This window comes from Xiphias gladius, chromosome 24 (genome assembly GCF_016859285.1).
Source record: "Xiphias gladius isolate SHS-SW01 ecotype Sanya breed wild chromosome 24, ASM1685928v1, whole genome shotgun sequence".
In the NCBI taxonomy this organism is placed as follows: domain Eukaryota; kingdom Metazoa; phylum Chordata; class Actinopteri; order Istiophoriformes; family Xiphiidae; genus Xiphias; species Xiphias gladius.
The window spans coordinates 3,057,278-3,082,611 of NC_053423.1; the positions used below are offsets into that span (position 1 = coordinate 3,057,278).

A 25,334-nucleotide genomic window follows, 5' to 3' on the forward strand; every position below is an offset into this window, starting at 1 on the left:
GTAATTATCTTCTTAATACGATTATTCATATTAACCTTTACTACTGAATGATTTTCTGTATATTAACTCTAATGAGTGTAAAAACCTCCTGTGTCACGACTTGCTATTTCATGATTGCTCTAAGGTCAGGTAAGGATAATATGAACGGCATCGCCTACTAAATGCCTAAACTGCAATCAAAGTGTACATGAAAAAAAATAAATAAAAAAAATAAATAAATGCATGACTTGCTGTAAGCCAGCGCCATCTGCTGGTACCACACACAATCTTTTCACAGTGATGGTTTAGCAGTTTTTTTTTTTTAGATGATCAAATAATTGGACTTTGTAGCATCATGTAACGTAGGCCAAGTACCTATCAGGGCCATATCCCCTCCAAATCGTTTTTCAAGCAGAAATAACCTTGTTTAAGCCTCTCCAATGAGAGATTTTAAAACTGTAAACTGAATATTTTTGGACCAAACAACACATTTGAAAATGTCACCTTTGGTTTTTGCCTTTGCCTCTCCTGGAGCCTTGCTCTAGGGCACCACAACAGTGGTAATGACTGAGGGTCAAGTGCAACCTAGTTACTCTCTCAAACCAGATTCATGCTTGCAGTCACAAACTGCAAACAACGGTCAGCAGAGCAACACACAAGCAGTAACAACTTTTCCAGATAGAGACCATAATACATCTTCTACTACATAATAGTTTCTTCTCACTACGTATAATTTGGATCAATGTCAGGTCAAAGAGAAAAAAAAAATCACCAACAATAAAACATTACAAGGGTTTAAGTGCTTTCCTCAGATTTTTTAATCTTTGCAGTTTAAAGCCTTTCACTGAAATTTCAGTAGGAAAAAAAAGGACCCAAACTTGTGTGGGTTCTTCTCTAGATTAACATTATTCACATTATCAGTTCATAATTTTCCATAAACAACCGGTAGAAGGACTGATCAATTATACTGGTGAATATTCGGTCAGCGCAACTCTATCATACCAGAGGTAAAGAAAAGGATCAGATCTGATTTCTAATGAAAAGTAAAGAATTAGTCTCAGTGTGCTGTCAGATGCTGGCAAGACACAGTGAGGCGTTGGTACCGCCAAATCCAAATGAGTTTGTGAGGGCAACCCGTCTGCCCTGAGTCTGCCATGGCTGCGCTGTGCAGGGAACATAATTCAGGTCAAACTGTGGCTCAGTGCGGTCCAGGTTGAGAGTTGGGGGCAGGACCCCGTGGTAACAGGCCAGGGCGGTGAACGCTGCCTCCAGGGCCCCTGCAGCCCCAAGCAGATGTCCCGTGGCTCCCTTGGTGGAGGAGACAGCCAGACTCTCACTGCTTTGCTGGAAGAGCCTTTTGATGGCTGCATTTTCAGCCGCATCACCCAACGGCGTGGATGTGGCGTGAGCATTCACGTATGTTACATCTGCTGGTGAGACGCCAGCATCTCTGAGGGCTGCAGACATGCACCTGTGGAGAGAGTGGTCAGACAGTTAAAGGACAATTCTGGTTTATTACAATTATTAGCTATTAAAATCTATCAGTAATAATAACATTCGTCTCCTTTTTCATCTCCCAAATAGCTCGGCTAACCTGGGGATTTGTCTACAACAGGCCTGCTCATTTTTTTTTGACCAAGAAGACTTCTTCTTAACAAAGTCGCTGTGTTCCCACATCATTAAAAGTCACGTCATTAATTACAGTTGCACCGCGCAATATTTTTATATTAGCTTTGGATCAAATGGTTATGTATAAAGCGAAAGGGAAAGTAAAATGAACCCAAAGAGAATTATCACCTGACTCTACAATTCCCCTCACCTCTACAGAAATTTCTTTCTCAGCATCAAACAGCAGATAGACAGAGTTAAAGACTAGCTGGTGAACATAGAGGAGCATTTAGCAGCTAAAGAGCCAGATATTTCTCTCAGGAGCATGTGAAAAAGTAAACTTAACTTTTAGCCTATTCTGTTAATCGTCTCGTGAACCCTCAGGCTTATCATGCAACCTTTTGTGGGGCAGCTGACTCTCACATTGGGAACCACTGCTTTAATGACTGACAGTAGTTTTGTGCAATAATTATGTAATTTTATGTCATTACTTTATATTTAAATATTGAATATAAGAAAAATATTGGCTCTCACACAAGAAAAAAAAACAACAAGTATCTGCTTCTGAAAACCCGAAAGTGAGTCACCTGAATGCACCATCCCCATCTGCAGTGGGTGCAGTGATGTGGCTTGCGTCCCCTGAAAGTCCATAGCCCAGGACCTCTGCATAGATTCTGGCTCCTCTCTTCACTGCATGGTCCAGCTCCTCTAGCAGGAGCACAGCAGCTCCTTCACCCATCACAAAGCCCTCTCTCTCTGGATGAAAGGGTCTTGACGCCAGTTCAGGGTTGTCATTCCATTTGGTGGCGAGGGCACGCGCCCTAGCAAACCCAGCTATTGACAGAGGCCCTACACATGATTCGGTTCCCCCTGTAACCATAGCAACTGCATCCCCATGGGCAATGAACCTCGCGGCATCGCCTATGGCATGTGCACCTGTGGTGCATGCTGTGGACACAGCATGATTGGGACCCTTTAAGCTGTGTTTGATACTTATGTGCCCAGCAGCCATGTTGACGAGGATGCGGGGCACAAAGAAGGGACTCACTTTTTTGTAACCCTTTTCCTGGAAGGCAGCGGAAGTGCGAGCAATCTCGTCCAATGACACCATGCCCATGCCAACGGCCACCCCTGTGTTGAGCTGTTCCTCTGGATCTTTGGGGTACCACCCTGAGTCCTCCAGAGCGAGCTGAGCAGCTCCTAGGGCCATCACAGTGGCTGGTGACATGCTGTTGATCTCCCCAGGAGAGGCAAACCTTTCCTCATTAAACTGACCCTCTTCAGTTCCTCTGGTTACCAGAGCAGCCACTTTACAGGGAACAGTCCTGTACTCCTCTGAGTTGAGCGCAACAATCCCACTCTGGGCTTCAATCAGGCGATCCCAGGGCAGAGCAGTCCCTGTACCCAGAGGACACACCAACCCTATGCCAGTAATAACAACCCTCCTTCTTTGCTGTCCAGAACTGTGAAGCCTTGAGTCTTGGTTGGGACAAACAGAGGCACTCCTTTGCAGAAGTGCCCTTATGTTCAGTGGTCTCAGCTGGAGTTTAGTCCAACAGGATAGTGGTATAGCAGACATGCTGTTATCTCTGTCACGTTTGACAGCTAGCTTGTACCTAGAGGGATAAATTTACAAAACTTTAGCTTAAATATCTTCCTGACACAGCTTAACTTAGGTTTTTTACTTACTCGACAGAGAAATACTTCACAGTTAGTAGTTGACTTTGAAAATATTCATACAACAAAACCAGTCCATCCTTAAATTTGCCTGTCACTTTGGATCGTCTTTGTGAACATCACGCTCGTTTGACATGTATATATTCAATCTAAAATGAAAGTAGACCGGTAACACGGCACTAGCTATAAGTGCTCAATGAAATTTAATTATAGAAAAACACCATTATAAACAATATTTCCAACGCTGCAATCGCACATTCAGGCGTTGATGGGGCAGCTTCATCCAGGACCCAAAACATTTAGTGAGTCAGTTGCTCTCGGTTGTTGTATTAGCGTTAGCTATCATACTCATAACTGAAAGGACTTTTTAGTTTGAACAAGGAATACCAGTATGGCTGTATCACCAGCAGTCACAACGTTGTGTGAGAATTCTAATGAAGTCTTCCTAGACGTCGCCAAGTTGTTACTTACGTATGCAGACAATATTTTAAGGTAAGGTTGTGTACTTCCCAACGCAATACACCAGCGGCGTGTCAGTTGAGATGCGTTATTTTAAGCAGAGGTTGTATTAGAAACATGCTGTGCATAACACATGCATTGAGCAGTAGCTAATGTCATGCCATGACAGTCAGTCTAAACGCCGGTAAGGCCAGCTGCACTTGAGCCCTGTTATATGCCGCTGTTGCTGTCGACACACAGCGCTATACCAAACTCTGCTAAACAAAATCCGGCATTCGTATTTGCCCTTGTTAATCGATAGATGTCCATACAAGGACCTCCTAACATTACTGTACATCGCCAGGGCTTTCTGGTTAATTCAGCATACGAGGGACTCATCGGGAAGCAGCTGTGAATTGTTAAAATCTCAACAGTCAACTCCTTAGTCTTGTGACACTCTCTAAAATGCTGTGGAGTGAAGTAAATGTATCAAGCTAAAGTTGTTGCATTATTTTCTTTGAGTAGAGTCAACATTTATAGAAGAAAATATCAGTAAAGTAAGATATTTCTGTCAACTGTGTACAATAAGAGCAACGCCAATTAAACTGCAGTCATTTGTCTTTTGCTTCCTGCGAAAATTTAAAGCTGAATGCCTGCTGAGTGTCTGTTATTTTGTCAGCCCTGTGTATGAGCATGCTGTCTTCAAGTTTCTCTCTCTCGCTCTCTCTGTATTAATGTGTCGTGCCCTGCGCCTGTAATTGTCTTGGAGGTTCTACTTTGAAAATGTATGGGTATATTTTCTCACCATTAACTACCAAATGCCTCCTGACTAGAACTGCACTAAAGTGAAAATTTACAGTGAAAACGGTTGGAATGTGTGTAAATCCATGTGTCTTGTATATAGTGTGGAAACTGTATGTAGCAGGACTTTGACAAAAAACACCAGCCGAATGTTTGTTAAACACCACAGACATCAGAGAAGTAGTCTAATCAACAGATCTGAATCAACTTTTTGTGCCCCACTGCACCCAGAAGTTGCCATGGTGATTGTAAGTGCTTAGTTTCTACTGAGTGAGATTTGGTCAAAAACCGTAACTCCTATTGCCAAAGTTTTCACACTGTGAGCGCTACAAGACTTTGCTGCGCACATCTGTGCCATTTTATATTCCTGGTGTCAAAAATATAGAAAATATATATTGCTGAGAAAAGTAATGCATCTCCCTATCGAGCCACACGTTTTGATGTGAAAATGGAGTTTATACAACAAACAGTGCAGGACTAGTTAGGTGCCCAAAAAATGAGCAGAAAATATGAGAGAAAAATAAAAAGAAACTTTTTTAGCCGTAGAAAAGCAAAGAATGCATAACCCACTGGTTTGTACATAATAATTTGTCTCAAACCCCAGAGGAACAAAGGGTATTTTCTCAAAAGCCTTGAGAACAGCTTATTATTTCCTCATTCCATGCCACCTCCCCACAGGTATCCCAATGAGGCAAAGTACAGGTCGATCCGCATAGGCAATCCTACTTTCTCTACCAAGCTGCTGCCCATCAAAGGAGCTGTGGAATGTCTCTTCGAGATGGGATTTGAGGAGGTAATTGATAAGAATGCCAGAGAGCTACTACAATAGATTGAAGCCAGTATACCTGTTGTATCACTTCATTGCCTAGGGTCTGTTAGGTCATCTGTGCACTGTGAGTGAATAATATACCCAGTTTTCCTTCTTTTCAGGCTGAGACCCACTTGGTGTTCCCCAAGTCTGCATCGGTGGAACAGCTGAAGCTCATCAGGGAATCAATAGCAGCAGAGAGGGATCAGAGGCTGCAAGGAGGACAACCTGTCCGACCCACTGCTCAGGCTGCTGCAGCCTCAGCTTCAGCACCAGAGAGCTCTGCTGCTGCTTCTAGCCCGCCAGTTTCACCACCTCCACCACAGCCATCATCGTTGGTAAAGATGTTCCCAATGCTTGGTTTAAATAGCAGAAATGGTGACTGAATTTATTTGTAGCATTCAGCTGCAGTATAACTATAGCAGGGTCACAGTGAAGGCTAAACACACCTGAACTTACTTTGCTCACTTTTTTCTTGGCTGAGATCAGTTTTTTTTGAAATTCAGAAAATACAAAACTATCATGGACATCTCGTCGTACTAATTAGAAACTCCAGTAAATGCCATGCAGTTTGCCAGATACAGAACAAGCAGTGATGGGGCTTTACTGATTTCTATGTATGTGACATTTATAATGTGGCTACTGTTATTTGGAACAGTTAATTAAAAGGATTTCCTAGCCTGGTTGTAGGCTTAGTCACTATTGGTACATTGATGTATTATAACGAGCAGCTAAAATTACATACTTACAATTTGAAAATCATGGAGCAAATTTCAGTTTAGCCTTCTTTTTATCCTTAAGGACTGTAGGAAAACTATTACTGATATAACTCATATTATTACTCCTGAGCCTGCTTTATTCATTCAGTGCAAATCATAACTGTTACTTTAGCAGCTCTTTATTAAAAACAGAGAGAGTGGTGGCAATATTTGTTTTTTTTTTTTTGGATGCTATAAATTTGTCAGTTGCTGATTCTTCTTAAAATGTGCTCATTGATGGCTATGGTGATTAATTAATATTCCATACACCTTTAAGATTTGGGAGTTTAAATTAGGGTTCTGCTTCTTAAATTCTTTATGCTTGGTCTCTCTTAACTAATAATGGTGAAAAACTTATTATTTTATTTATTAATATTAAGAAGGGCCTTATTTATTTTTTTTTATTGCTTTTTTTTTTTTTTAAATGAAATAACTGTCACACAATCCCGTACGTTTCTGAAGATCATCTATATATAACTCTGTGATTTAAAAAATTGTCTTTCACCATTTTTGTCATTATTCTTGGTTGGCTAATAACCTGGATGTTTCTTGTCTTTCTGTCAGGAGAATAGTATGAGCTTCTTTGTGACTCTGCAGTCTAACTTCCAACATGTGATGCTATATGAAAACCCTGAGCTGCAGCAGAAGGCTAGGACTCAAATCCCTCACCAGCAGCTATCCTCTGCTGCTCAACACAAGCTGAAGGAGGCTAAAGAGGCTGACCCAGGTGAAGTCCCCTCACTCATTCCGAGTAATCAGTTGTACTGTACATCTGTATCGCACTATCTGCAAAAAAAACATAAACGTTGCATGCTCCTTTATACAGTGATTCAGAGAGACCAACTAACTTTTTTTCCTGTTTGTAGAGTGCAAACTTGGAATAGAAGACTTCCTGGTGCTGGAGTTACTCAGGTGGTTCAAAGAGGACTTCTTCTCCTGGGTGGACTGTTTGCCCTGCAGCCGCTGTGGAGGTTCGACCCAGAACGCCAGCTCTCTCAGTCCCAGCACTGATGACGTCCGTTGGGGAGCTCATCGAGTGGAGAACCATTACTGTCAGGGCTGCAGTCTCTCCACCAGATTCCCCAGGTAAGTGCGTGTGTGCGTGTGTGTGTGTGTGTGTGTGTGTGTGACATTTTGTGTAGTTCCTACTACTGCAGTGAGTGAGTTTAGGAATAGTTTTGAGATTAGATTTAACATCATAATTAAGATTACGTTGCAGAACAAGTTAGGCAGTGATATGAATTGTTTTTCATTTCTTGTACATTTCACTGACTTTTATTTTGTAGTATTCACTGTTAACAAACTTTAAAATGGTAAAAATTTTAATATTTTACCACAAAACACATACAGGGGATTGCTTGAGTTTATGTACATATTGTATGCATGTTTTCTCTGTCTGGTTAATACCAGGTACAACAATCCTGAGAAACTGCTGGAAACCAGGAGGGGGCGCTGTGGGGAGTGGGCTAACTGTTTCACCCTGTGCTGTAGAGCACTTGGCCTTGAGGCCAGGTATATCTGGGACAGCACAGGTATGTACATGACTGACAGAAGTGGCTCTTGCATCGCTAATTTGATTCTCTGCACAAGTAGGAAAAACCAGAAGTTTATTTGTATAAGGAATTTGACACATTAGGAACATATCATCACATTTGTCAACATCACAGAATTTGTTGACTAGGAGTCCTCCCAGAATACTAATCAACATTTTTATTATTTGCATGTTATGAGTTACAGTGTGTGTTGGCAGGACTGTACTTAGCAGCCCTAGGGCTGTAAAACCTACAATGAAATCTCCCTCACTCTCTTTTCAGTTAAGAGTTTAAGTAGTAATCTTTTGTAGTTCTTGACCTATTCAAAAGGTCAAGAATTAACTTACACAGTTAAATCTTTTAATGTTTTGGGATAGTACATATAATTTTACTTTTCTTCCTTCTGCCTTCAAAAAAAGAGTTCTGTGCTAAATGCTGAAACAGTTTGAACTATTTTTGCCACTAAAATAGTACAAATGTAAGATATTGAATCCTAATTGTATTGTTGCTTCACACATAAGTCTGTCATATCTCAACATCACACAATTTCGATAAAATATCAGAATTGGCTTTCGAGACCTCTCAAGTTCATAATTAGTGTGATATCAGAACTATTTATCTAGTGTGAAACTGTATGAATGTATTTTTTTCTCTGTGTTGTTTCAGACCATGTGTGGACAGAGATTTACTCGGTCTCTCAGTGTCGCTGGCTGCACTGTGACTCGTGTGAGAACGTCTGTGATAAGCCTCTACTGTATGAGGTCGGCTGGGGGAAGAAACTGGCCTATGTTCTGGCTTTCTCTAAGGACCAGGTTAGAGAAATGGACACATACTACTATTACTATACTATTACAAACATTATGTCCTTAAAGGATAAAGATGGCGACATTCTATATTTTTCTTACTGTCAGTGATTCCCATGAAAAGACCAAAACATACAATGTATTAGTCCATGTCTCAACGCTTTCTACCCTACTCTGACTGTGGAACTCAGCCCCAGGCACAATGGTTCCTAATGAATCTTTAAACATGGCACACAAATGTACCATTTCATTTTAAAAAAAAAGTTATCTCCTAAAACAGCTGATCACTGTATTTTTTTCTTTACAAACGTTACTCAAACAGGAAACTACTTACAGCAATGGAGGTCAGTGGCACAGGGGAATAAGATATGTTAGACTTTGGATACAAACAGTATAATACAACATTCATTGCTGGTTGGGTTTTTTCATGCACTTTGTTAATAATAGAAAATATATCTTAATCAAAGCTACAGAAATGTGTATTTATGTAACCTTATTTTGGCAGGTGGTTGAAGTTGCTCTGTGGAGTTTTCTTGTAAACAAAGTTTCTGTTTCAGTGATTCAGTGATTCTCACCAAAACACGGTGGGTATCTTTGAGGTCTAACAAACGTCTATAATCTATTTCTTTCATTTGAACCCTGCAGTGTTTACATCCATATTTCCTTCCTAGCAGACTTCTTCACTGCCTTTATAGCTGCAATGCTGCACTTCTCGGTACCTCGCTGCTGTCTGTAGATCAGTGCAGTAGTGTGAAACCAGTGACAGGAAGTCGTATTGTGATACCTGTCTGCATGTGCATCCTCATCCCTGTGCACAAGAGGAAATGAAACAGGGACCCACACTTAAAAACATTGCCCCATAGTGCTACCACTAGTAGCACTATGGGGCAACTCTAATTGGATTGTATGATGATATGTCAGGCTTGGGACTTGGGACTACTCGTTTAAAGTTACTAATATTACCATTTTGCTGACGACGACAATATAAGTTGAGCTCATTCAGCTTAACATTAACATTAGCCCCTGAAGGTTCCATTTTCTTTATGCTAATAATATTAGCAAGGCTAATATGGTCATAGCCACGACATAATCAAACAGTTTGCTTTTGGATTTGTTTTGGAACATGAGACTAATTCATGAGACGAGGGTTTAGACATGTAGCTAAAATGGGCCCATGTTACTTACGATGTAGTTATGCCAAGCTCACTAAAAACAACAGAAGCAAAATTGAAATTTTGTTTTGAGAGTTTTTCTTCTAGTTGTTTATGATATATTTATAAATGTCACATCTAAGCCTTGTCTTTTAATTGACCAAACAGGAGTTGCAACAGTTGTAAAAAGAAAAATTAATAGCTTATTCACCCAATCAGCCTCCCTATTAAAAACTAATCAACCAAGAGCTGTACACTGTTTACTGTTGTTTAGACATGAATTCTCCTCTAGGGTCAAGAGAGGCTTATGGACTTGTTTTCCCATATTTGTAGGGTTCAAAAACCAGGATCCCACTATACTTGCTGGGTCCGACAGCTTTATGGGGACCAAAATGCTGGATCCCAAACGTTTAAAGGGCTGTTTGAGGGTTTAGACTTGGTTTTAGGGTTAGAATTAAGTTTGGGTTAGGGTGAGGGTAACAGTTGGGGTTAGGCATTCAGTTGTGATGGTTAAGAATAGGCTAAAGATCTAGGGAATGCATTATGTCAATGACAGGTCCCCACGAATATAGCAAAACAAGGGTGTTTGTGTGTGTATGTGTGTGCGTGTGCGTGTGATGCAGGTGGTGGATGTGACGTGGAGGTATTCTTGCAATCATCCAGAGGTTTTGTCAAGGAGGACCAGAGTTCAAGAGGCCTGGCTGCTTCACACCATTAATGGTCTCAATGCCTCAGTAAGTCTTAAACCTTTTATCCCTGCATATAATACTAAATACTGTGGTGACTCTGATGTATGCCAACTTCCGCCTGCTCTGATACTGAAGAGACAGCAGTCCCTGAGTCCAGACAGGAAGAAGGACCTGACAGAGAGGCTGCTTGTCGAGCTGGTGGAGTTTATTTCCCCCAAGAGGCCAAAACCAGGGGAGCTGGGGGGACGCAACTCTGGCTCTCTGGCCTGGAGGATTGCAAGGGGGGAGACTAGAGCGGCTGAGCCAGGGACCTCAACACAGGTACAGTATATTATGAATAGTGTTAAATTAAATACCCCACTCAGCTATATGTATCTGCTGATACATTTCATGATACCGTATCTGTTTTAATAGACATTTCAATAGATATCTTCCCATCAGCAATATGAACATGCCACAAAAAAATCCATTAATGTTTGGCCTTAGACATTAGACAATATTTTTGATGTTCAGTACAGATAAATGAAGTTTCCAGTAAGTTGTATTTTCTCCCAATTTTCAAAATAAGCATTCTCTACATATGAGTGATTACAACATGGCTATTATTTGTGTAGCTCTGGACAACAATCCTATTGGTTATGATAACATTGTACCCAGTAAGTAACTGAATTGCTAAGATTTTAGAACATGGTGACATCACTAAAAAATGCAGTCTATTCCAACATTTTTAATGTTCAGTTTTTTGTCAAAGTTTTTGGTCATCCTGGAAGCTTAAATTTGTGGCTTTGTTGAATTGTATTGCATTCTACTGAGTGGTGTTTCGTAATACCAGTTATATCATAATTATTATAATTTGGGTGGACAGTGGGTAAAACAGTTTAATCAAAAACTAAACATACAGCCAATATTAGTACAATAAATATGTAATCAAACAACTGCATTCAACATTACACATAGGCAGATCAGTGTTGGGCATCACTAAGTCACAAGTATTGTACTCTTAATATTGTAATAGCTTGATTTATTGGAGATGGATAAGTGAATTACTTGATGCTTAATTCAGTTCAGTATTTGACTGACTGCATTTGTGTGTGTCTTTCTTAGGTTGCAGGTTATGTGTTTACTCCTACTGAGAAAGAAAAGAGTGACAGGTTACTGCATGTGTGCTACAGTGCCACCAAAGACCAGTACTGTCGACTGTCAAACAGCTCTGAGGTCATTCAAAGCTGGGATCAGTGTGTATGGAGGAAGGACTCAGTCTTCAGAAAGGTGGAAAATGACTGGCAGATGGTACGGTGATTAACAAAACCATGTTTTTCAGTTCAGATAATATTTTCTGCAATATTCTATGATTAGCGCTAAAGTATTCTTGATGATCTCAAGAAAAATACATCAGTTTCAAAACAGTGATAACTTAAAATTGAGCCACTCTAAAAGCAAATTCTCTTTTAATCTAAATGTAGAATGTCTTTAATTTTAAAGGTATAATAATAGCAGGGAAAATTCCAGTCTCAAAATTCATGCCTTATTTTTATAGCCCAAAGTGAAAAAAATACTTCATATCATTCCAAAACAGTTACAGAGCAATTCAAGTTTGAAGTGTTTCCTCATTTTAATTCATTTTGTGTTAAAAGTGACAATTTTACATTAAGTCCCATTAACTTTCAAATGGCTTAGTTAAAAAACAAGTCCAGAAACCTGTAACTCAGATCATTAAGGGTAAGATATTAATCTGAAAGAGCAATCCACTAATTTAGAATTGCATATCTATAAAACAGGGAAACTCCGAAGAGACGGGTTACAAAAAGAATGGGCAAAATTGATGCAGCAGGAGTCAAGATATCCTGACTTTTTGTTCCTAGTAATCTGCAAAACCCTTCCCATAATGCAGCTTCACAGAATCTTTTCAGTGACCTTTCCTGCCTTGTTTATGGCTATGTCTTTCAAACCCAAAGCCTCTAGTTCATAATTTAGGCTTCTTGATAAAAAATTTGTAGACTCCAAGCCCAAACTGTGATAACCCAGGTGCCATCACCAGAGTTATTTTCTAAGACTTCAGAAAATTCTTCCAGAGGTAGAGAACACCTTACACAACTTTTTCACAGGATGAGTAGTTTTCATCATCACAAGATCATCAACACAGGCTGTTGTAAGTTGACTTATGGATAAAACAGCTCTTATATTGACATAGTTAAGTTTAGTCAGTTAGCCAGTAGGCATGATAGCAAACCCTGGACCTGGCTCACGTTAATGGAACACAGCCTTCATTCATGGTTTTTACACCTTTGCTTTTCCTGCTTTGACATGTCAAAATGTCTGCCATAGAAAATGTCTATTGGTGAGGGCAAACCACAAAAAATTGGGGCTGCAACTAATGATTATTTTCTTTATTGATTAATCTGCTGATTATTTTCACAATTAATCATTTAGTCAATGAAGATTAAAGAAAAACGACCTTTCCCGGAGCCCCAAACGATGTTGTTAATTTGCTTCTTTTATCTGACCAACTTTTGAAAACACAAATACATTAATTACTATATAATGAAAAAAAAACAAGCAGCAAATACTCTTATTTGAAAGGCTGGAACCAGCCATAAAAATGGCATTTTGCTCGGAAAATCACTGAAACAAATTGTTTGTAAAATAGTTGCAGATTAACTTTTTTTTTGGGATCCATTTATTGATTGATTGACTAATTGTTGCGTGGCTTTATAAAATAATCCCCCTTCTACCCCCAACTATAAATTAAATGACATGAACACAATATCAGGATAAATGAAAGAAATTATACAAAATGGCAATTTAGTCTGATTACCAGGCCAGGAAAAGAGGGTATATTCATTTTAAAAGGAAGCACGTTGTCATAGGCACCTATTTAATCAACCCACCAGCACTAGAGCAAGCACTTACTTACACAAGATGATTCTGCCAGCTGTGTTTTTAAAACTTAAATTGAATTTATTTTGAATATGACTAGGATTAGGAACAGATTGGAAATATCTCATAACATGAAACAAAGCATAATATCAGAAAATAGTAAGGGAATACGGAAGAATAGAATAAACTCCAGACCCCTGGAACTACTGTACATGCAGCTGTAGGTGTTCTGATTTGATTGTATTTCTTTCATAAGGTGTACATAGCTCGAACAGAAGGCTCCTCTATGGGACGAATCAGCTGGAAGTTTGATTTTGCTCCAGTGGGAATGAAGATAAAGTCTGTCTCGATCATGGCCAGTAGCCAGACCTTCCACACGGGGAAAGTCTGCTGGCACTTGCAGTCAGGCCAAATTACTACAGAATTCTTGGGAGGTATAGTTATGTAATAGATACTCTGATAAAGTACTCAAAATTCGATTTTATGCTAGGAGCCCGCCTAATAATTTCCTCTCCTTTGTTTGAACCGTCAGATGGGAAGATGCAGTCGTTTTCCAGTTTGTCCGGCTCTTCAGACTTCCTCATTGTAGCAGAACTCAGTGGTGGAGAAGGGGAAACATTGTGGCAGCACTCTCAGCTGTTCAGACAGAGCTTGAAGGAGACAGAAGAGTCTTCATTTGAAATCCTCATCCACCTAGAAGATGCTTAACAGTTTCTTTTCTCAACAAAACTGGACCCCTAATACGTTTTCATTCTTGGCTGCTCTGAAAAGTTCAGAGCTAACTGTTTGAATGGTAGATTGGGCTCTAACATTGATATATGTTGACAAATCAGTGCAATGTTTTTAAATATGTGTAAGTCCTCCAGGTTGATTAAATATTAGTGGTCTAATCATAGATGAATGGCAACATGAGTTTTGTACCTATCACAAAGTACAGATGTTGCCACACATTTTAAAATTTGATTGGATCGAGTTTTAACCATAAAGCCATAGTTTTTTTTAACTTTGCCTCCACTGTGAATGTGTCTGTAATTTGTGAGGCTTGGACAAATTCCACACAGCAAACCAGGGTTGAAACCCTCATCAGCACAGGTTGCTTCAGTTCTCCTGCTAGTATAATGCTGTAATTATTGGTGAGTGTATTATTTAATACTGGGCTATGGTAATTTTACATCTTACCATTGCCAGTTACATTATTGTGTAGAATTACAAATGAAGCAAATTAAATGTAAGTATTGATGTAATGGAAAGACATTATTTCAGAAAAATGTATGGTGGTATAATAAAGATATTTTTTGCAGTTTGGTAGTGGAGTCTAAAACAAGACTATGGCATAGCATGCATTACATTACACACTGTCTGGTCTTTTAATTATTAGGTTTGAGTGCATTTTTGCCGCCATCTTGCGTTGAAAAAAGAGCACGAGTCAAAGAAAGTTCACTTTTCCTATTGGTCGAAATACCGGTGTCTTTGAAAACCAGATGCCTGATTGGTCAGTTTATCCTCGAGACGATTCGCCGTCTGTCTTGCAGATGGCGTAGCCGGACGGCGGATGTTGCTATTAGCGAATAATCGTTTTATTTCTAAATGAAAAGTATTTAAGTCGGTCGTTTTCAAAGCATTTCAGTTAAACTCATGTTTTATTCTGTTATTATTTATTCTGAGATTTCACATGAAATTGTAAACCCATTAATGCGTGCGTTTTGTACAGTATTTATTCTGCAGCAAGTAGCCCGGTTAGCATCTTTGTTGGAAGTTTAGGCCTACTGTGCCACCGCTTGTCGATTTTAACAATAGCCGCGATACACTCCCCTCCTCCGCTTGTTTTGATACATTCAAAGGATTATCTTTAAAGCACACGAAGAAAGAACATGGGAGATAAACAGGTTTGTGTACCTTTCAGCAACTGAGGCGTTTGTTATGCTGACGGACTTTTTATTTCATTGGAATTGAATACATTTTGCGAGCTGCATCACTAAAAATTAGGATCACAAAGGAAGATGTCCAACGGCGCAGCAGGAAGCGGGGGTCTGGCTTGGATGGTAAGTTAGTTTGACATACAACTTGCTAACTAACTAACTAATACTTTACAATACAAATAGTGCTTGTATTATACCTAAAAGTGTTATGTTCACCTTAGCACAGTGCAGCGGGTCGCTACAAGCTTGAGCTAGCATTTAAATCTCCTACCAAGTGTCTATTCTCCTGTCCACTGAGAAGCTTACCCGAGACCAGCCAGCTGCGGTCTCCATTTAAATTCTGACCGGGTTACAAAGGCCGTTGCCTTGATGCAGGACCCCTAGGGAGTTTTTACGAATATAACAACTGATGCAGTCTCTTAATAGCATTTTGTCTCAGGATAAAACAGACTTCGACACAACAGCAACCGTAACGTTACTGCAGCTCCCAGGACCCCTAGCTTACGTCTTCAGAATAAAGTTGGGCATGAACGTAACGAAGAAATCTTAGCTACTACTTCAAATAAACCTTGTTCGTTAATAATTAAGCATTCATAGACAGAAGAGTCTTGCGGCCTCACTTACTAACATCATTAGGTACGCTGTTTATTACAGTATAAATATAATGAATGGAGTAAGTCTCGTCTCGGTGAAACTACTATCTCGTTTAACTATTGTTTTTATTGTTCCCGGTGAGTCCTAAAAGCACCGCTTTGGCCGTCAGGAACATTAGGAGAGAACTAATTGTGTTTTATACGCTGTGTATCACTTTGAAGCGAGTTAACTACTCGGTGTTTCACTGAACTTGTTTAACTTCCAAGTCTGGAAAACAACGCTGAACCTAGTTTCGTAACCTAGTCATGCTATGGGAGATGTGTTCTATTGCCAAGAAGAGGGAATTTTCAAAGGCGCAGGGGCAGACACTTCATAAACGGGTAGTAACCAGTATGGTGACCCAGACCCCTTTCACACAGACCCTCGTTCACACAAAGTAATCGCCGGAGTCAGATCCGTTTCACTTTAAATTCTGGTTTGGGGTTGCGGTGACAGCTCCTTGCAGTAATAGCATGGCTTTGAATACCAGATTTTGTGCCATTTTAAAAAAAATCTATCTGGTAATAATTATTTCTGTATTTAGTCAGCATAGCCTCCCTTTTAGCACCTTGTGATTTTACAAGATGTAATTCACCTGCTTTTTAAATTAGGTGACTAACAGCAGTACTTGTGAGACTGTTGTCACAGGTTATATTCTGTATATTTAAGTGTAGTGTAGGTAGAGTACCTTTAAACCCACGACTCTTTTAAATCCTGTTTATATTTGTCTTTTTATATTGTGTTTCTTTATATCCTGTCTGATGTAATATTTATAACTCTAGTAAAACTTTCAATTTCCTTATGTAAAACTTTTGCTTTGTGACATGGTGGAAGTTAGAAGATTAGAAGATGGGCAAATTGGTCACATAAGTGGATGCACATAGTCAGCAAAAATAATCAGATAGGCTGTGGCATTCAAACCATGATTGATTGGTATTAAAGGGCCCAGAGCATGCCAAGAAAACATTCCCCACACCATTACACCACCACCACCACGAGCCTGGACTGTTGACGCAAGGCTGGTTGGGTCCATGGATTCATGCTGTTGTCACAAAATACTGACCCTACCATCTGCTGCCTCAGAACAACCACTCACTGGATGGTTTTTGTTTTTCGTATAATTCTGAGTAAACTCTGGAGACTGTTGTGTGTGAGAATCCCAGGAAATCAGCAGTTTCAGAAATACTCAGACCAGCCCATCTGGTACCAACAATCATACCATGGTCAAAGTCACTGACTCACATTTTTCCCCATTCCGATGTTTGATGTGAACTTTAACTGAAGCTTCTGACCTGTATCTGCATGATTTTTATGCATTGTACCTTACTAACAAGATACTTGGTAAGTGTATAAACTTGATTTACCTTGCCTTACTATATTTTATGTCATGAGGTTGCAAAAGATTGGAAAGATTGAAGAAATTTGTGAATGACGAAATGTTCATTTCTAGACATTTCTGTGGCCTTCAACATTTTCGTTAAAACACCTTTGGTTAATTGGAATTCAGCTGACTTGCAGTCCTGCGTTATAGTATATGGTGGCTTCAGAAAGTTTTCAGACCCCTTCACTGTTTGTGCACTTTTCATCTTGTAGATCTAATTTTCAATTGATTAAATTCCTATTTTTGCTACTCTACACTAGATAACTTATATTGACAAAGTGAAAACATGTTTTTAGAAATTCTTGCAAATTTATTAAAAATTTAAAAAACTGACGGACTAATCTCTCACTTGCAAAAGAATTCTGACCCATTGCTGTGGCGATGCAATTTGGTGTCGGGTGGATCCTGTTTGCTTTAATTATTGTTGAGATATGTCTATATGTTGATTTGACACCAAAATAAAGACACAAGGGTCATTCCAATAGAGCTTCAGAAGTCCTCTCAGAGATGGGAGAACCTGCCAGAAGGTCGACCATCCCAGCAGCACTCCATCAGTAAGGCCTCCAGAACTCCAAGCACCAGATATTAATCATCACCTGGTTGACTTGGTTAGCTTTCAGCAAGACAATGACCTGGAGCATACAGCCAAGACAGTGCTGTGGATTCCGGACTAGGTTCTGATTATCCTTGAGTGGCCTAGACGTAAACCCCATAGAACAACTGTGGAGAGCCCTGTAGATGGCAGTTAACAGACACTTCCCATCCAATCTGATGGACCTCGAGATGATTTATCAGGAAGAATGTGATAAACTGTCCAAATCCAGGCGTACAAAGCTTGTAGAGACTAAGCCAAGAAGACTTGAGGCTGTAATTGCTGCCCAAGGTTTCTCAATAAATCTGACCTTGAATTAAAGGTCTGAATACTTTTGTAAATGAGAGATTTAAGTTTTTGTTTTTTAACAAAACTTGTAAAAAATTCTAAAAACATGTTTTCACTTTGTCATCATGGGTTATTCGGTGTATATTCTTGGGCAAAAATGGCAATTTTATCCATCTAGTATTCAGGGGGTCTAATACTTTCTCAAGCCACTCTGTGTTTTTATTACTTGTGCAGGGCATTATAGGAGCCTGAGCTCGAGTCTCCACCCTGTCTTCATTTATTGGATATGTGTTGACAAGAATCGGGCAGATGGGTCATTAATTTCACCCCAGTTCCGTTCATAGCTAAAATGTTAGTTTTTGATTTACATTTGTAGATGTAAGGCTCAAGGTTTCTTTTTTTGTTTTGCAGTATATAAATGTACAAATATACTTGTAAGTTTATCTATTTCATTATTACTTATTTTCATTAATTAACTTAAAAAATATTTGAAAAATCTTGCATCTGATGTTCACCAACACTGAGAATTTAATATTTATTTTTCACAAATATTACTGTAGTTTGGATTAGAGGAGAGAAGATCTAAAACTCACTTCAGAACTATCGCAATCTGATACACCTCCGCCTTCCATTTATAGTATGATGGCCAGGTTTTTTACTTCTGTTGACTATTTGTGACCAAAATCAGAAAGCCACAGAGAGGTATAGGCTGTTCTCCATATGGTGGTTAGCACTGATAATCTGATGTCAACAGCACAGTCGTTTCTTAGGGCTGGGGGCTTAAACACACTTATGAATTTTACTAATAACAAAAACAATTCTGTCAAACAGGAGGCTGCGAATGGCAGAGGTGATACTGGCAAGATGGAAGGGGCAAAGAAAGACAAGGCGGGCGCAAAGTTGTCTGTGGAGCGAGTGTATCAGAAGAAGACCCAACTAGAGCACATTCTTCTCCGTCCAGACACATACATTGGCACTGTTGAGCCCATCACCCAGGTGAATCCTGAGCAAACTGTTTTCCATTGTTGATTTGAGGGGTAGACTGATGAGCCCCTTTCAGTCATACATTGTAATTCATAAACATTGCTAATTTGACATGTTTTTTTAATGTTATTAGGGGACCTTTAGGTGTTTCTTTGTAAAAAGCTGCCCTGGCAGTCTGCTGAGTACACCGTAACATTTTTGTGTGTGTGTGTGTGTGTGTGTGCGTATGTATGTATGTATATGTGTGTATATATATATATAATATATATATATATTTCTTCCTTGACCTGTGTCTTAAAGAAACTGAAATTTACTTATATATACGTATGTGTTAAATGTTCAGTTGACCCTTTGCAAAGCCCCGCTCCATTGTTTTCAAGCCGCTGCTAGTCTGTCAAATTGTCGGAGCTAGCATGGCACCCACACTGTCACTAACTGCACTCCCTGAAGAAATGTTATCCAATTTAAGGAAAAATGAAAAGGCAGTTTCAGAGAGAAGCAGACAGGGGTCTGCAGTATGTGTTTGAGGATTATATCCAGGATGTAGAACTGACTCAACAGCAAAAACATGTTAAAAAGATAAAGATAGAAGCTAAACCCCAATAGATCACAATGTAATTATTTTCTTGATTATCTGTTAAACATTTTTCCTGAGTCCAAGGTGAAATCTTTAATTGTTTTGTCCTGAACCAACAGTTCAGAATCCAAAACTTTCAGTTTACATCGATATTAAGCAGAGAAAAGTGGAAAATGCTTACATATGATGAGCTAGTTGTTGCTTAGAAAATTACTTAAACAACAAGTGGATTATCAAAATAAATACTCATTTACTACATTTCTGTCGATCAACTTAAAATATAATTTTTGATAATTGATTAATCTTTTAAGCCATTTTGAAAGGCAAATAGTTTTCATCCAACATTTGCGTCTTCCAGCTTCTCGAAACCTACTTTTTACTTTTTATGTTGTTATTAATTGTAGGAATAATCAATAGCTTAAACAATAACTAAAAAAGTGTTACTTGCTACCTTGTTTCAGTTCAAAATTCCATGTTGACCTAGAGTTAATTTATGGATACACTACAGGGTAATAAGCTGACACGTAAGTCTGATCATTTGACATTTATTCATTCAGTCTTGTATGAACAGCAGAATTTTATGGGCTGCACTTACTGTTTTTATTTCTACCTTTTAGCAAATGTGGGTTTTTGATGAAGATACTGGCATGAACCAGAGAGAAATCACTTACGTACCTGGACTGTACAAAATCTTTGATGAAATTCTGGGTAAGGGAATACACACTGTTCATCTTACTTTGACACTAACCTGCACAGTTAATATAAAGCTTCATTTGTCATTTGAGACTGTCCTTCCAGAACTGGAATATTGAAGTCTATAAAAATGTCAGCATCATTCATTGAATGACATTTTGCTGTTGGCTCTGCTCAGCAGCACTGATCTAGGACTGTATGTGGAGATTAGTTTCACTCTGTGAGCTTGTCTATGTGTGCACTGTTTGTAGCCTGAATAGAGATATCTGTGAAGAAGCTGACTGAATAATAATTTCAGTGTTTGTGGCACCTCACGGTCAGAGCAATTTTATTTATTTTCCCTAGTAAAGTGCAAGCGTGATCAGTCAGCCTTCCCTGGGTAAATAAAGGTTAATAAAGCAGTTGTACAGTCTGTCTGTTACGTATTAGTTTTAATGACTTAGTAAAAAGTAAGAGTAATACTGTGCTTGATGCTTCTGTTATTAAGGTGCACCAGTGTAATCAGTTTTTAAATTATGCTGCTCAACACTGTGCTCACCACACAGGAGGGTTGTTGATGATTGCTTTTGTATCAGCAAAAAGGAGTTACATTGTCCTTAAGCCTGTGTGAAATTATAATTTGTTTCTTTTTTGGTTACTAACTGAATCAAGCACGATTGCCATGTACATACCACTTGACTTTCAAAAGCTATCAGATTGCTGTACTGTTCACACTACACAGCTTTGTATTGTAATCAGGAATTTTGAAATTGTTTTGGTTTGCAAACTGTATGACTGATCGGCGACAGGGGTTCACAAATTACAAGATCTTTCACCAGGAGGAATCCGCAAAGAGTTCGCTGATCTCCAAACTACATTTTATCATGAAAACGTGAGAAGTGACGCAGGAAATGAAACAATACTATGTGCGAGACAGGATTTTTTCCTTCCAAAATGAATATCTGCAAGAAACGAGCAATCCAAGTTGTTTATGCGCTGATTTGCAGCAAAAAAAACGAGGAAGAAAAAGAAAAGAATATGGGTTAGAGAATGGATTTTCTTGTAGCCATGCTTGTTGATGTTGTACAGCTACTCACAGGGGTTTCCCCTCACCCCGTGTCATGCGCTCTCATTGACTGTAGCTTGTTGCCGCACTCATTGCCAGTCACAACCGGGTCACAACACTTTTCACACTACTTTTCACACCTCCCCGACAGGTCCAGACATTTAGCCTGCTAGATATCTTTTGGTTGTCTATGATGCATCAGTGACTCTCTCAGATTGCGTCTTTGAACAGTTCACAAATAGTGATCAAGTTTGCCAGGGCCAAGCAAACGCCAATTGGCCCCTACCATGGGGCTTTTTGTCGTTGACCTGCAAAAACTGTCGGCAAATGGAAAAATCAGGGCTAAAATCATGTAGTGGGAACTTAGCATAAATTGATGAACCAGAAAGGACTAATTTGAAGCGGCTTTCCTTCTTACTTTGAATCTTTATGATACAACAGTGACATTCTTTATTTAAACTATTCATGAGGGAAATAGTTGTTTTTTTTATTTTGGTGTAGATCTGAAATTATTTGATTTATAAATTAGTCAATGAACAGACAATCAACATTTTTAATAAGTAATTATTTTGTTAGGTATTAGCAAGAAGAAGCATTCATTTTACTTTATGAAAGCATCAGTTTGGGTCCTTATGTATGTATAACTTTTTATTTTGGTGTTTTTTTTCCTTGCAAGTCAATGCAGCAGACAACAAACAAAGGGACAAGAACATGACTGCCATCAAGATCACCATCGATCCGTGAGTGCAGTGCTTCATAATATAATTATTGAAAGTAATATATGTACTGTTAAAATACTGTGTTTTCACCTCCACGTGTTGTATTTTTAATGTGATTGCAGTTAATAATTTCTTTGTTGTCCCCTGACCAACTTTTCAACTGAGTTTGATTCAAATTTATCCATAACTATTTTGAGCTCATTACATCCTTAGAACCCAACAGGTAGCTCCTTTGATGAAGGAAAATGCTTTTGACTTTCTCAGAGACTGGGCTTTTTTTCCCCCATATCAATATGTTCTGAGGCTGATAGTCTGGCTGGAAAACCTGGACCAGCTATGTATTTTCTTGCTGTAGCTTGGTGAATATATGCAGTAGATGGAGAAGGTTTGAGTCATGGATCCATGTAGTATACAGTATAATGAGCCTGTGATGAAATGCGCTGAGCTCTTGTTTTATATGCGGTTCACCTCCGGCCTGGCAGCTGCTTCCACATCTGACTGCTTAAACAGCAGAGTGTCCTTCAGCCAAGCTGCTGCTTTCTCTAATGTCCCCTGCTGTATAGTGATACTATTAGCCCTATGGCACTCAGGTTTCTGCTGCTAGTGTGGTTTTATGGAGATGTTAATGCTCCTCTCCACAGCTCACTCAGCTTGTTTGTGGGTGAGCTTAGTAAACACTCAGATATCTTTGTTTTGAGTAACAACAAACCAAACTGCATACCAGAGGTGAGGGGCATTGACTGATGTTATAGATTGTTTTTACTTGAACCCCTTCACCCCTTCCCCTTTATTCAAAAATGCATTTCCACCCAGACACTGACATGCACCCCACTGTTACCTCATGACCACTGACACTCCCAACACCCCCATAGCTCTGGCAGAGCATTGCTCCAGTGTCTCTCCATCTATCTTTTCTCGTGTGTAAACTGGATGCATGCTTTAGCAATGTTAAAGCCTAGATAAAACATAGGGTTCTTTTGTGGACTTTTGAATGCACACCAAATCATATCAGGTTGGTGAAGACCAGGGGCGTGTTCTGAAAGCCAGCTCCATTTTGGATCCGGTTCTGGTTAATGAATCCGGTAAAATACGCAAAGCTCCCCAGCCAACAATTCTTTGATCAAGTCTGTCATTCACTCACTCTATTTAGTTACTCTGTTTTGCCTGTATCTCTGACATCACAGGTATTGGCGAAGAAAAAAAATAGACTGACATATACGATTGCGTGAAAACTTAACAACGCTGTTGTTAACAACAAACATGGTAGACTATCTTAAATGTTCTAAAATCAACGAAATAACTGCAAAATGAAATATTTGCAGGGGCACGAAAAGTCTTTTGTTTAATTATTTATCTACTGTTCAAATTTTAAAGTAAAAACTTGTTTTTGGTAATTGGAGAAAGACGTGCGTGTGGCCTCAGACTTACTGCTGATATTACACCTTATTTTTCTGGTGTTAAACCATATTTTGTGACTCATCAGATTTTTGACCTGTAGCAGTACGAGTTTGCCTTCAGGTAACCTGAAGCATATTGTGCATGCAAAACACCGATGATTTTTTAATTGATATTCACTGAATGATAACTAGAATTTATATTATATTCACTGTTTTGATTTTACTTTAGCTTCTACAGCTCATGCTGCTGCAGAAGAGCCCCCTAGTGAGGAGCAAATGCAGGAAAAGGAAAAATTAGTCTAGACATGGTTAATGAATGTCACATACCAGCGACAAAATATGTGGCTCCACAACCCTTCAGCAAAGTAGAATGTCCATGGCGTAGGTTTGACAGTTACTTAACGTAATTTCTATTAGTGTTAGTGTCATGCCCGTCTGCTAATTGATCATTAAATCGCAGTTGAAATGACCAATTAAGCTATTAAATGAATTAGAAGAAGCTAGATTAATAAATATCAAGTTATATCTTTTGTTACACAGAAACAATTAAAATCTTTGTTACTGCGCTGAACCTTTTGTCTTACGCTCTGGATCGAAAGTTTCTGAAAATGAACAATGTATATATTTTTGGTAGTTTATTAAAATAAAAAACTGAAATCTCTCATTTACAAAAGAATTCAGACTCTTAATTCAGTACTTTGTAAAAGCCCCCTTGGCAGCAGTTACAGCTTTGAGTCTTCTTGGGTAAGTCTCTACAAGCTTTGCACACCCGGATTTGGGAAGTTTATCCCTGTTCTTCCAGGCTGAGCCTGGAAACATCTGTGAACTGCAATCTTCAGGTCTCGCCACAGATGTTTAATGGGGTTTAACATTGTTTAAACCCCACTTTCAGATTTTTGAAAGCTTTTTTTTATATATAAAGGCAAAAATGTCTTTCACTTTTTTTTTCTCTATTCAGACAACAAGTTCCACTGCACTGACACATTTACAGTACTTTACTAATCACTTACTAATCACTCATTAGAACCAATTGATAGTGCAATAAAGTGACTCAAATGCAAATACCGGGGGCATTTACTCTCAAGATAGTGAATCCCTAATTTTTTTTCGATACCGGTGCCAGCACAATACCTGGGTTTTGTTACTGATAACAAAGTGATATTTTTTTAAATTTGCTGAGTTGAGGAAATGGAAAATGCATTTCTACAGGACCTTTTTTTCTGGGCCAAACTTCTCGAATTCATCAGTATTATCTATACAAGACTGTAATTAATCCTAATTAAAATACCTGTAAAGTATTGAGGTTCAATACCTACACATTGATATATTTCAGATTATCTGTGTCCAGGTTCTATCCATATAGCTTCTCTAACTCATTAATTTTCCTCTATCCGGCTTCCACCAGTGAGTCCAACACCATCTCCATATGGAACAATGGTAAAGGAATACCAGTGGTGGAGCATAAGGATGAGAAGATGTACGTCCCAGCTCTCATTTTTGGCCACCTGCTCACCTCCAGCAACTATGATGATGATGAGAAAAAGGTGACAGGTGAGAAGAGCCATCTTTACATCTTTATTAGTGGTTGCTGAAGTCAGTTCAGAAAGGTGAATTTTAACCTCTGCAATGCTAACTGTTTATTTGGTCCCAGGTGGTAGAAATGGTTATGGTGCTAAACTCTGCAACATCTTCAGTACCAAGTTCACAGTGGAAACGGCTTGCAAGGAATACAGACACAGCTTCAAACAGGTGAGGATGACTCTTCTGTTAAAGATTCTACATAGGGCCAATCGTTTATATTCAGTATTGATTTGAATTAATACTGCAATTCCTATTGCTTGTCACAAAGAGGATGTTTGCTTCCTTGGTAAAAGCTAATCTCTTACACTATGCTGAAAGATAAACTAGTGGACTGTAATAATCAATATTTTTTTGTGGTCATTCTCATGCATATCTGTCTCTGTGAGAAAAGTATTAGCTTTGTT

At 39.0% G+C, this 25,334-nt stretch overlaps 3 protein-coding genes across 8 annotated transcripts in view; 2 read left to right on the forward strand and 1 right to left on the reverse strand.

Moving 5' to 3' along the window:
• Window positions 1–792: 792 nt before the first annotated feature.
• On the reverse strand, window positions 793–5,482 carry oxsm (3-oxoacyl-ACP synthase, mitochondrial). 4 transcript variants are annotated; one of them, XM_040120938.1, is made up of 3 exons: window positions 5,414–5,482; window positions 2,175–3,203; window positions 793–1,450 (listed from the first exon to the last, which is right to left on the reverse strand). In XM_040120938.1, the coding sequence occupies exons 2-3, from the start codon at window positions 3,164–3,166 to the stop codon at window positions 1,048–1,050; spliced, it is 1,395 nt and encodes a 464-aa protein (XP_039976872.1). In that variant the 5' UTR covers window positions 3,167–3,203; window positions 5,414–5,482; the 3' UTR covers window positions 793–1,047. The 4 variants fall into 4 exon arrangements, with proteins under 4 accessions (XP_039976872.1, XP_039976871.1, XP_039976873.1 ...); XM_040120937.1 differs by having other exon boundaries at window positions 5,349–5,457; XM_040120939.1 differs by lacking the exon at window positions 5,414–5,482 and adding an exon at window positions 3,486–3,605.
• ngly1 (N-glycanase 1) lies at window positions 3,456–14,402 on the forward strand. Its single transcript, XM_040120934.1, has 12 exons — window positions 3,456–3,756; window positions 5,182–5,296; window positions 5,434–5,649; window positions 6,634–6,796; window positions 6,936–7,155; window positions 7,480–7,601; window positions 8,268–8,413; window positions 10,179–10,289; window positions 10,380–10,565; window positions 11,349–11,534; window positions 13,378–13,555; window positions 13,654–14,402. Exons 1-12 carry the CDS (start codon window positions 3,656–3,658, stop codon window positions 13,827–13,829), a joined length of 1,920 nt encoding a protein of 639 aa, XP_039976868.1. The 5' UTR covers window positions 3,456–3,655; the 3' UTR covers window positions 13,830–14,402.
• A 243-nt stretch (window positions 14,403–14,645) lies between these two features.
• Window positions 14,646–25,334, forward strand: part of top2b (DNA topoisomerase II beta) — a 32,730-nt gene continuing 22,041 nt past the window's right edge. The window contains exons 1-7 of one of the 3 annotated variants that reach the window (XM_040120931.1): window positions 14,646–15,007; window positions 15,108–15,163; window positions 18,766–18,930; window positions 20,113–20,203; window positions 21,910–21,973; window positions 24,755–24,900; window positions 25,001–25,098. In XM_040120931.1, coding sequence (XP_039976865.1) covers window positions 15,122–15,163; window positions 18,766–18,930; window positions 20,113–20,203; window positions 21,910–21,973; window positions 24,755–24,900; window positions 25,001–25,098 — 606 coding nt within the window. In that variant the 5' untranslated portion in view covers window positions 14,646–15,007; window positions 15,108–15,121. Of the gene's footprint in view, window positions 15,008–15,107; window positions 15,164–18,765; window positions 18,931–19,956; window positions 20,020–20,112; window positions 20,204–21,909; window positions 21,974–24,754; window positions 24,901–25,000; window positions 25,099–25,334 lie in introns of those variants that run through there. The other 2 variants (XM_040120932.1, XM_040120933.1) reach the window with 2 other exon arrangements.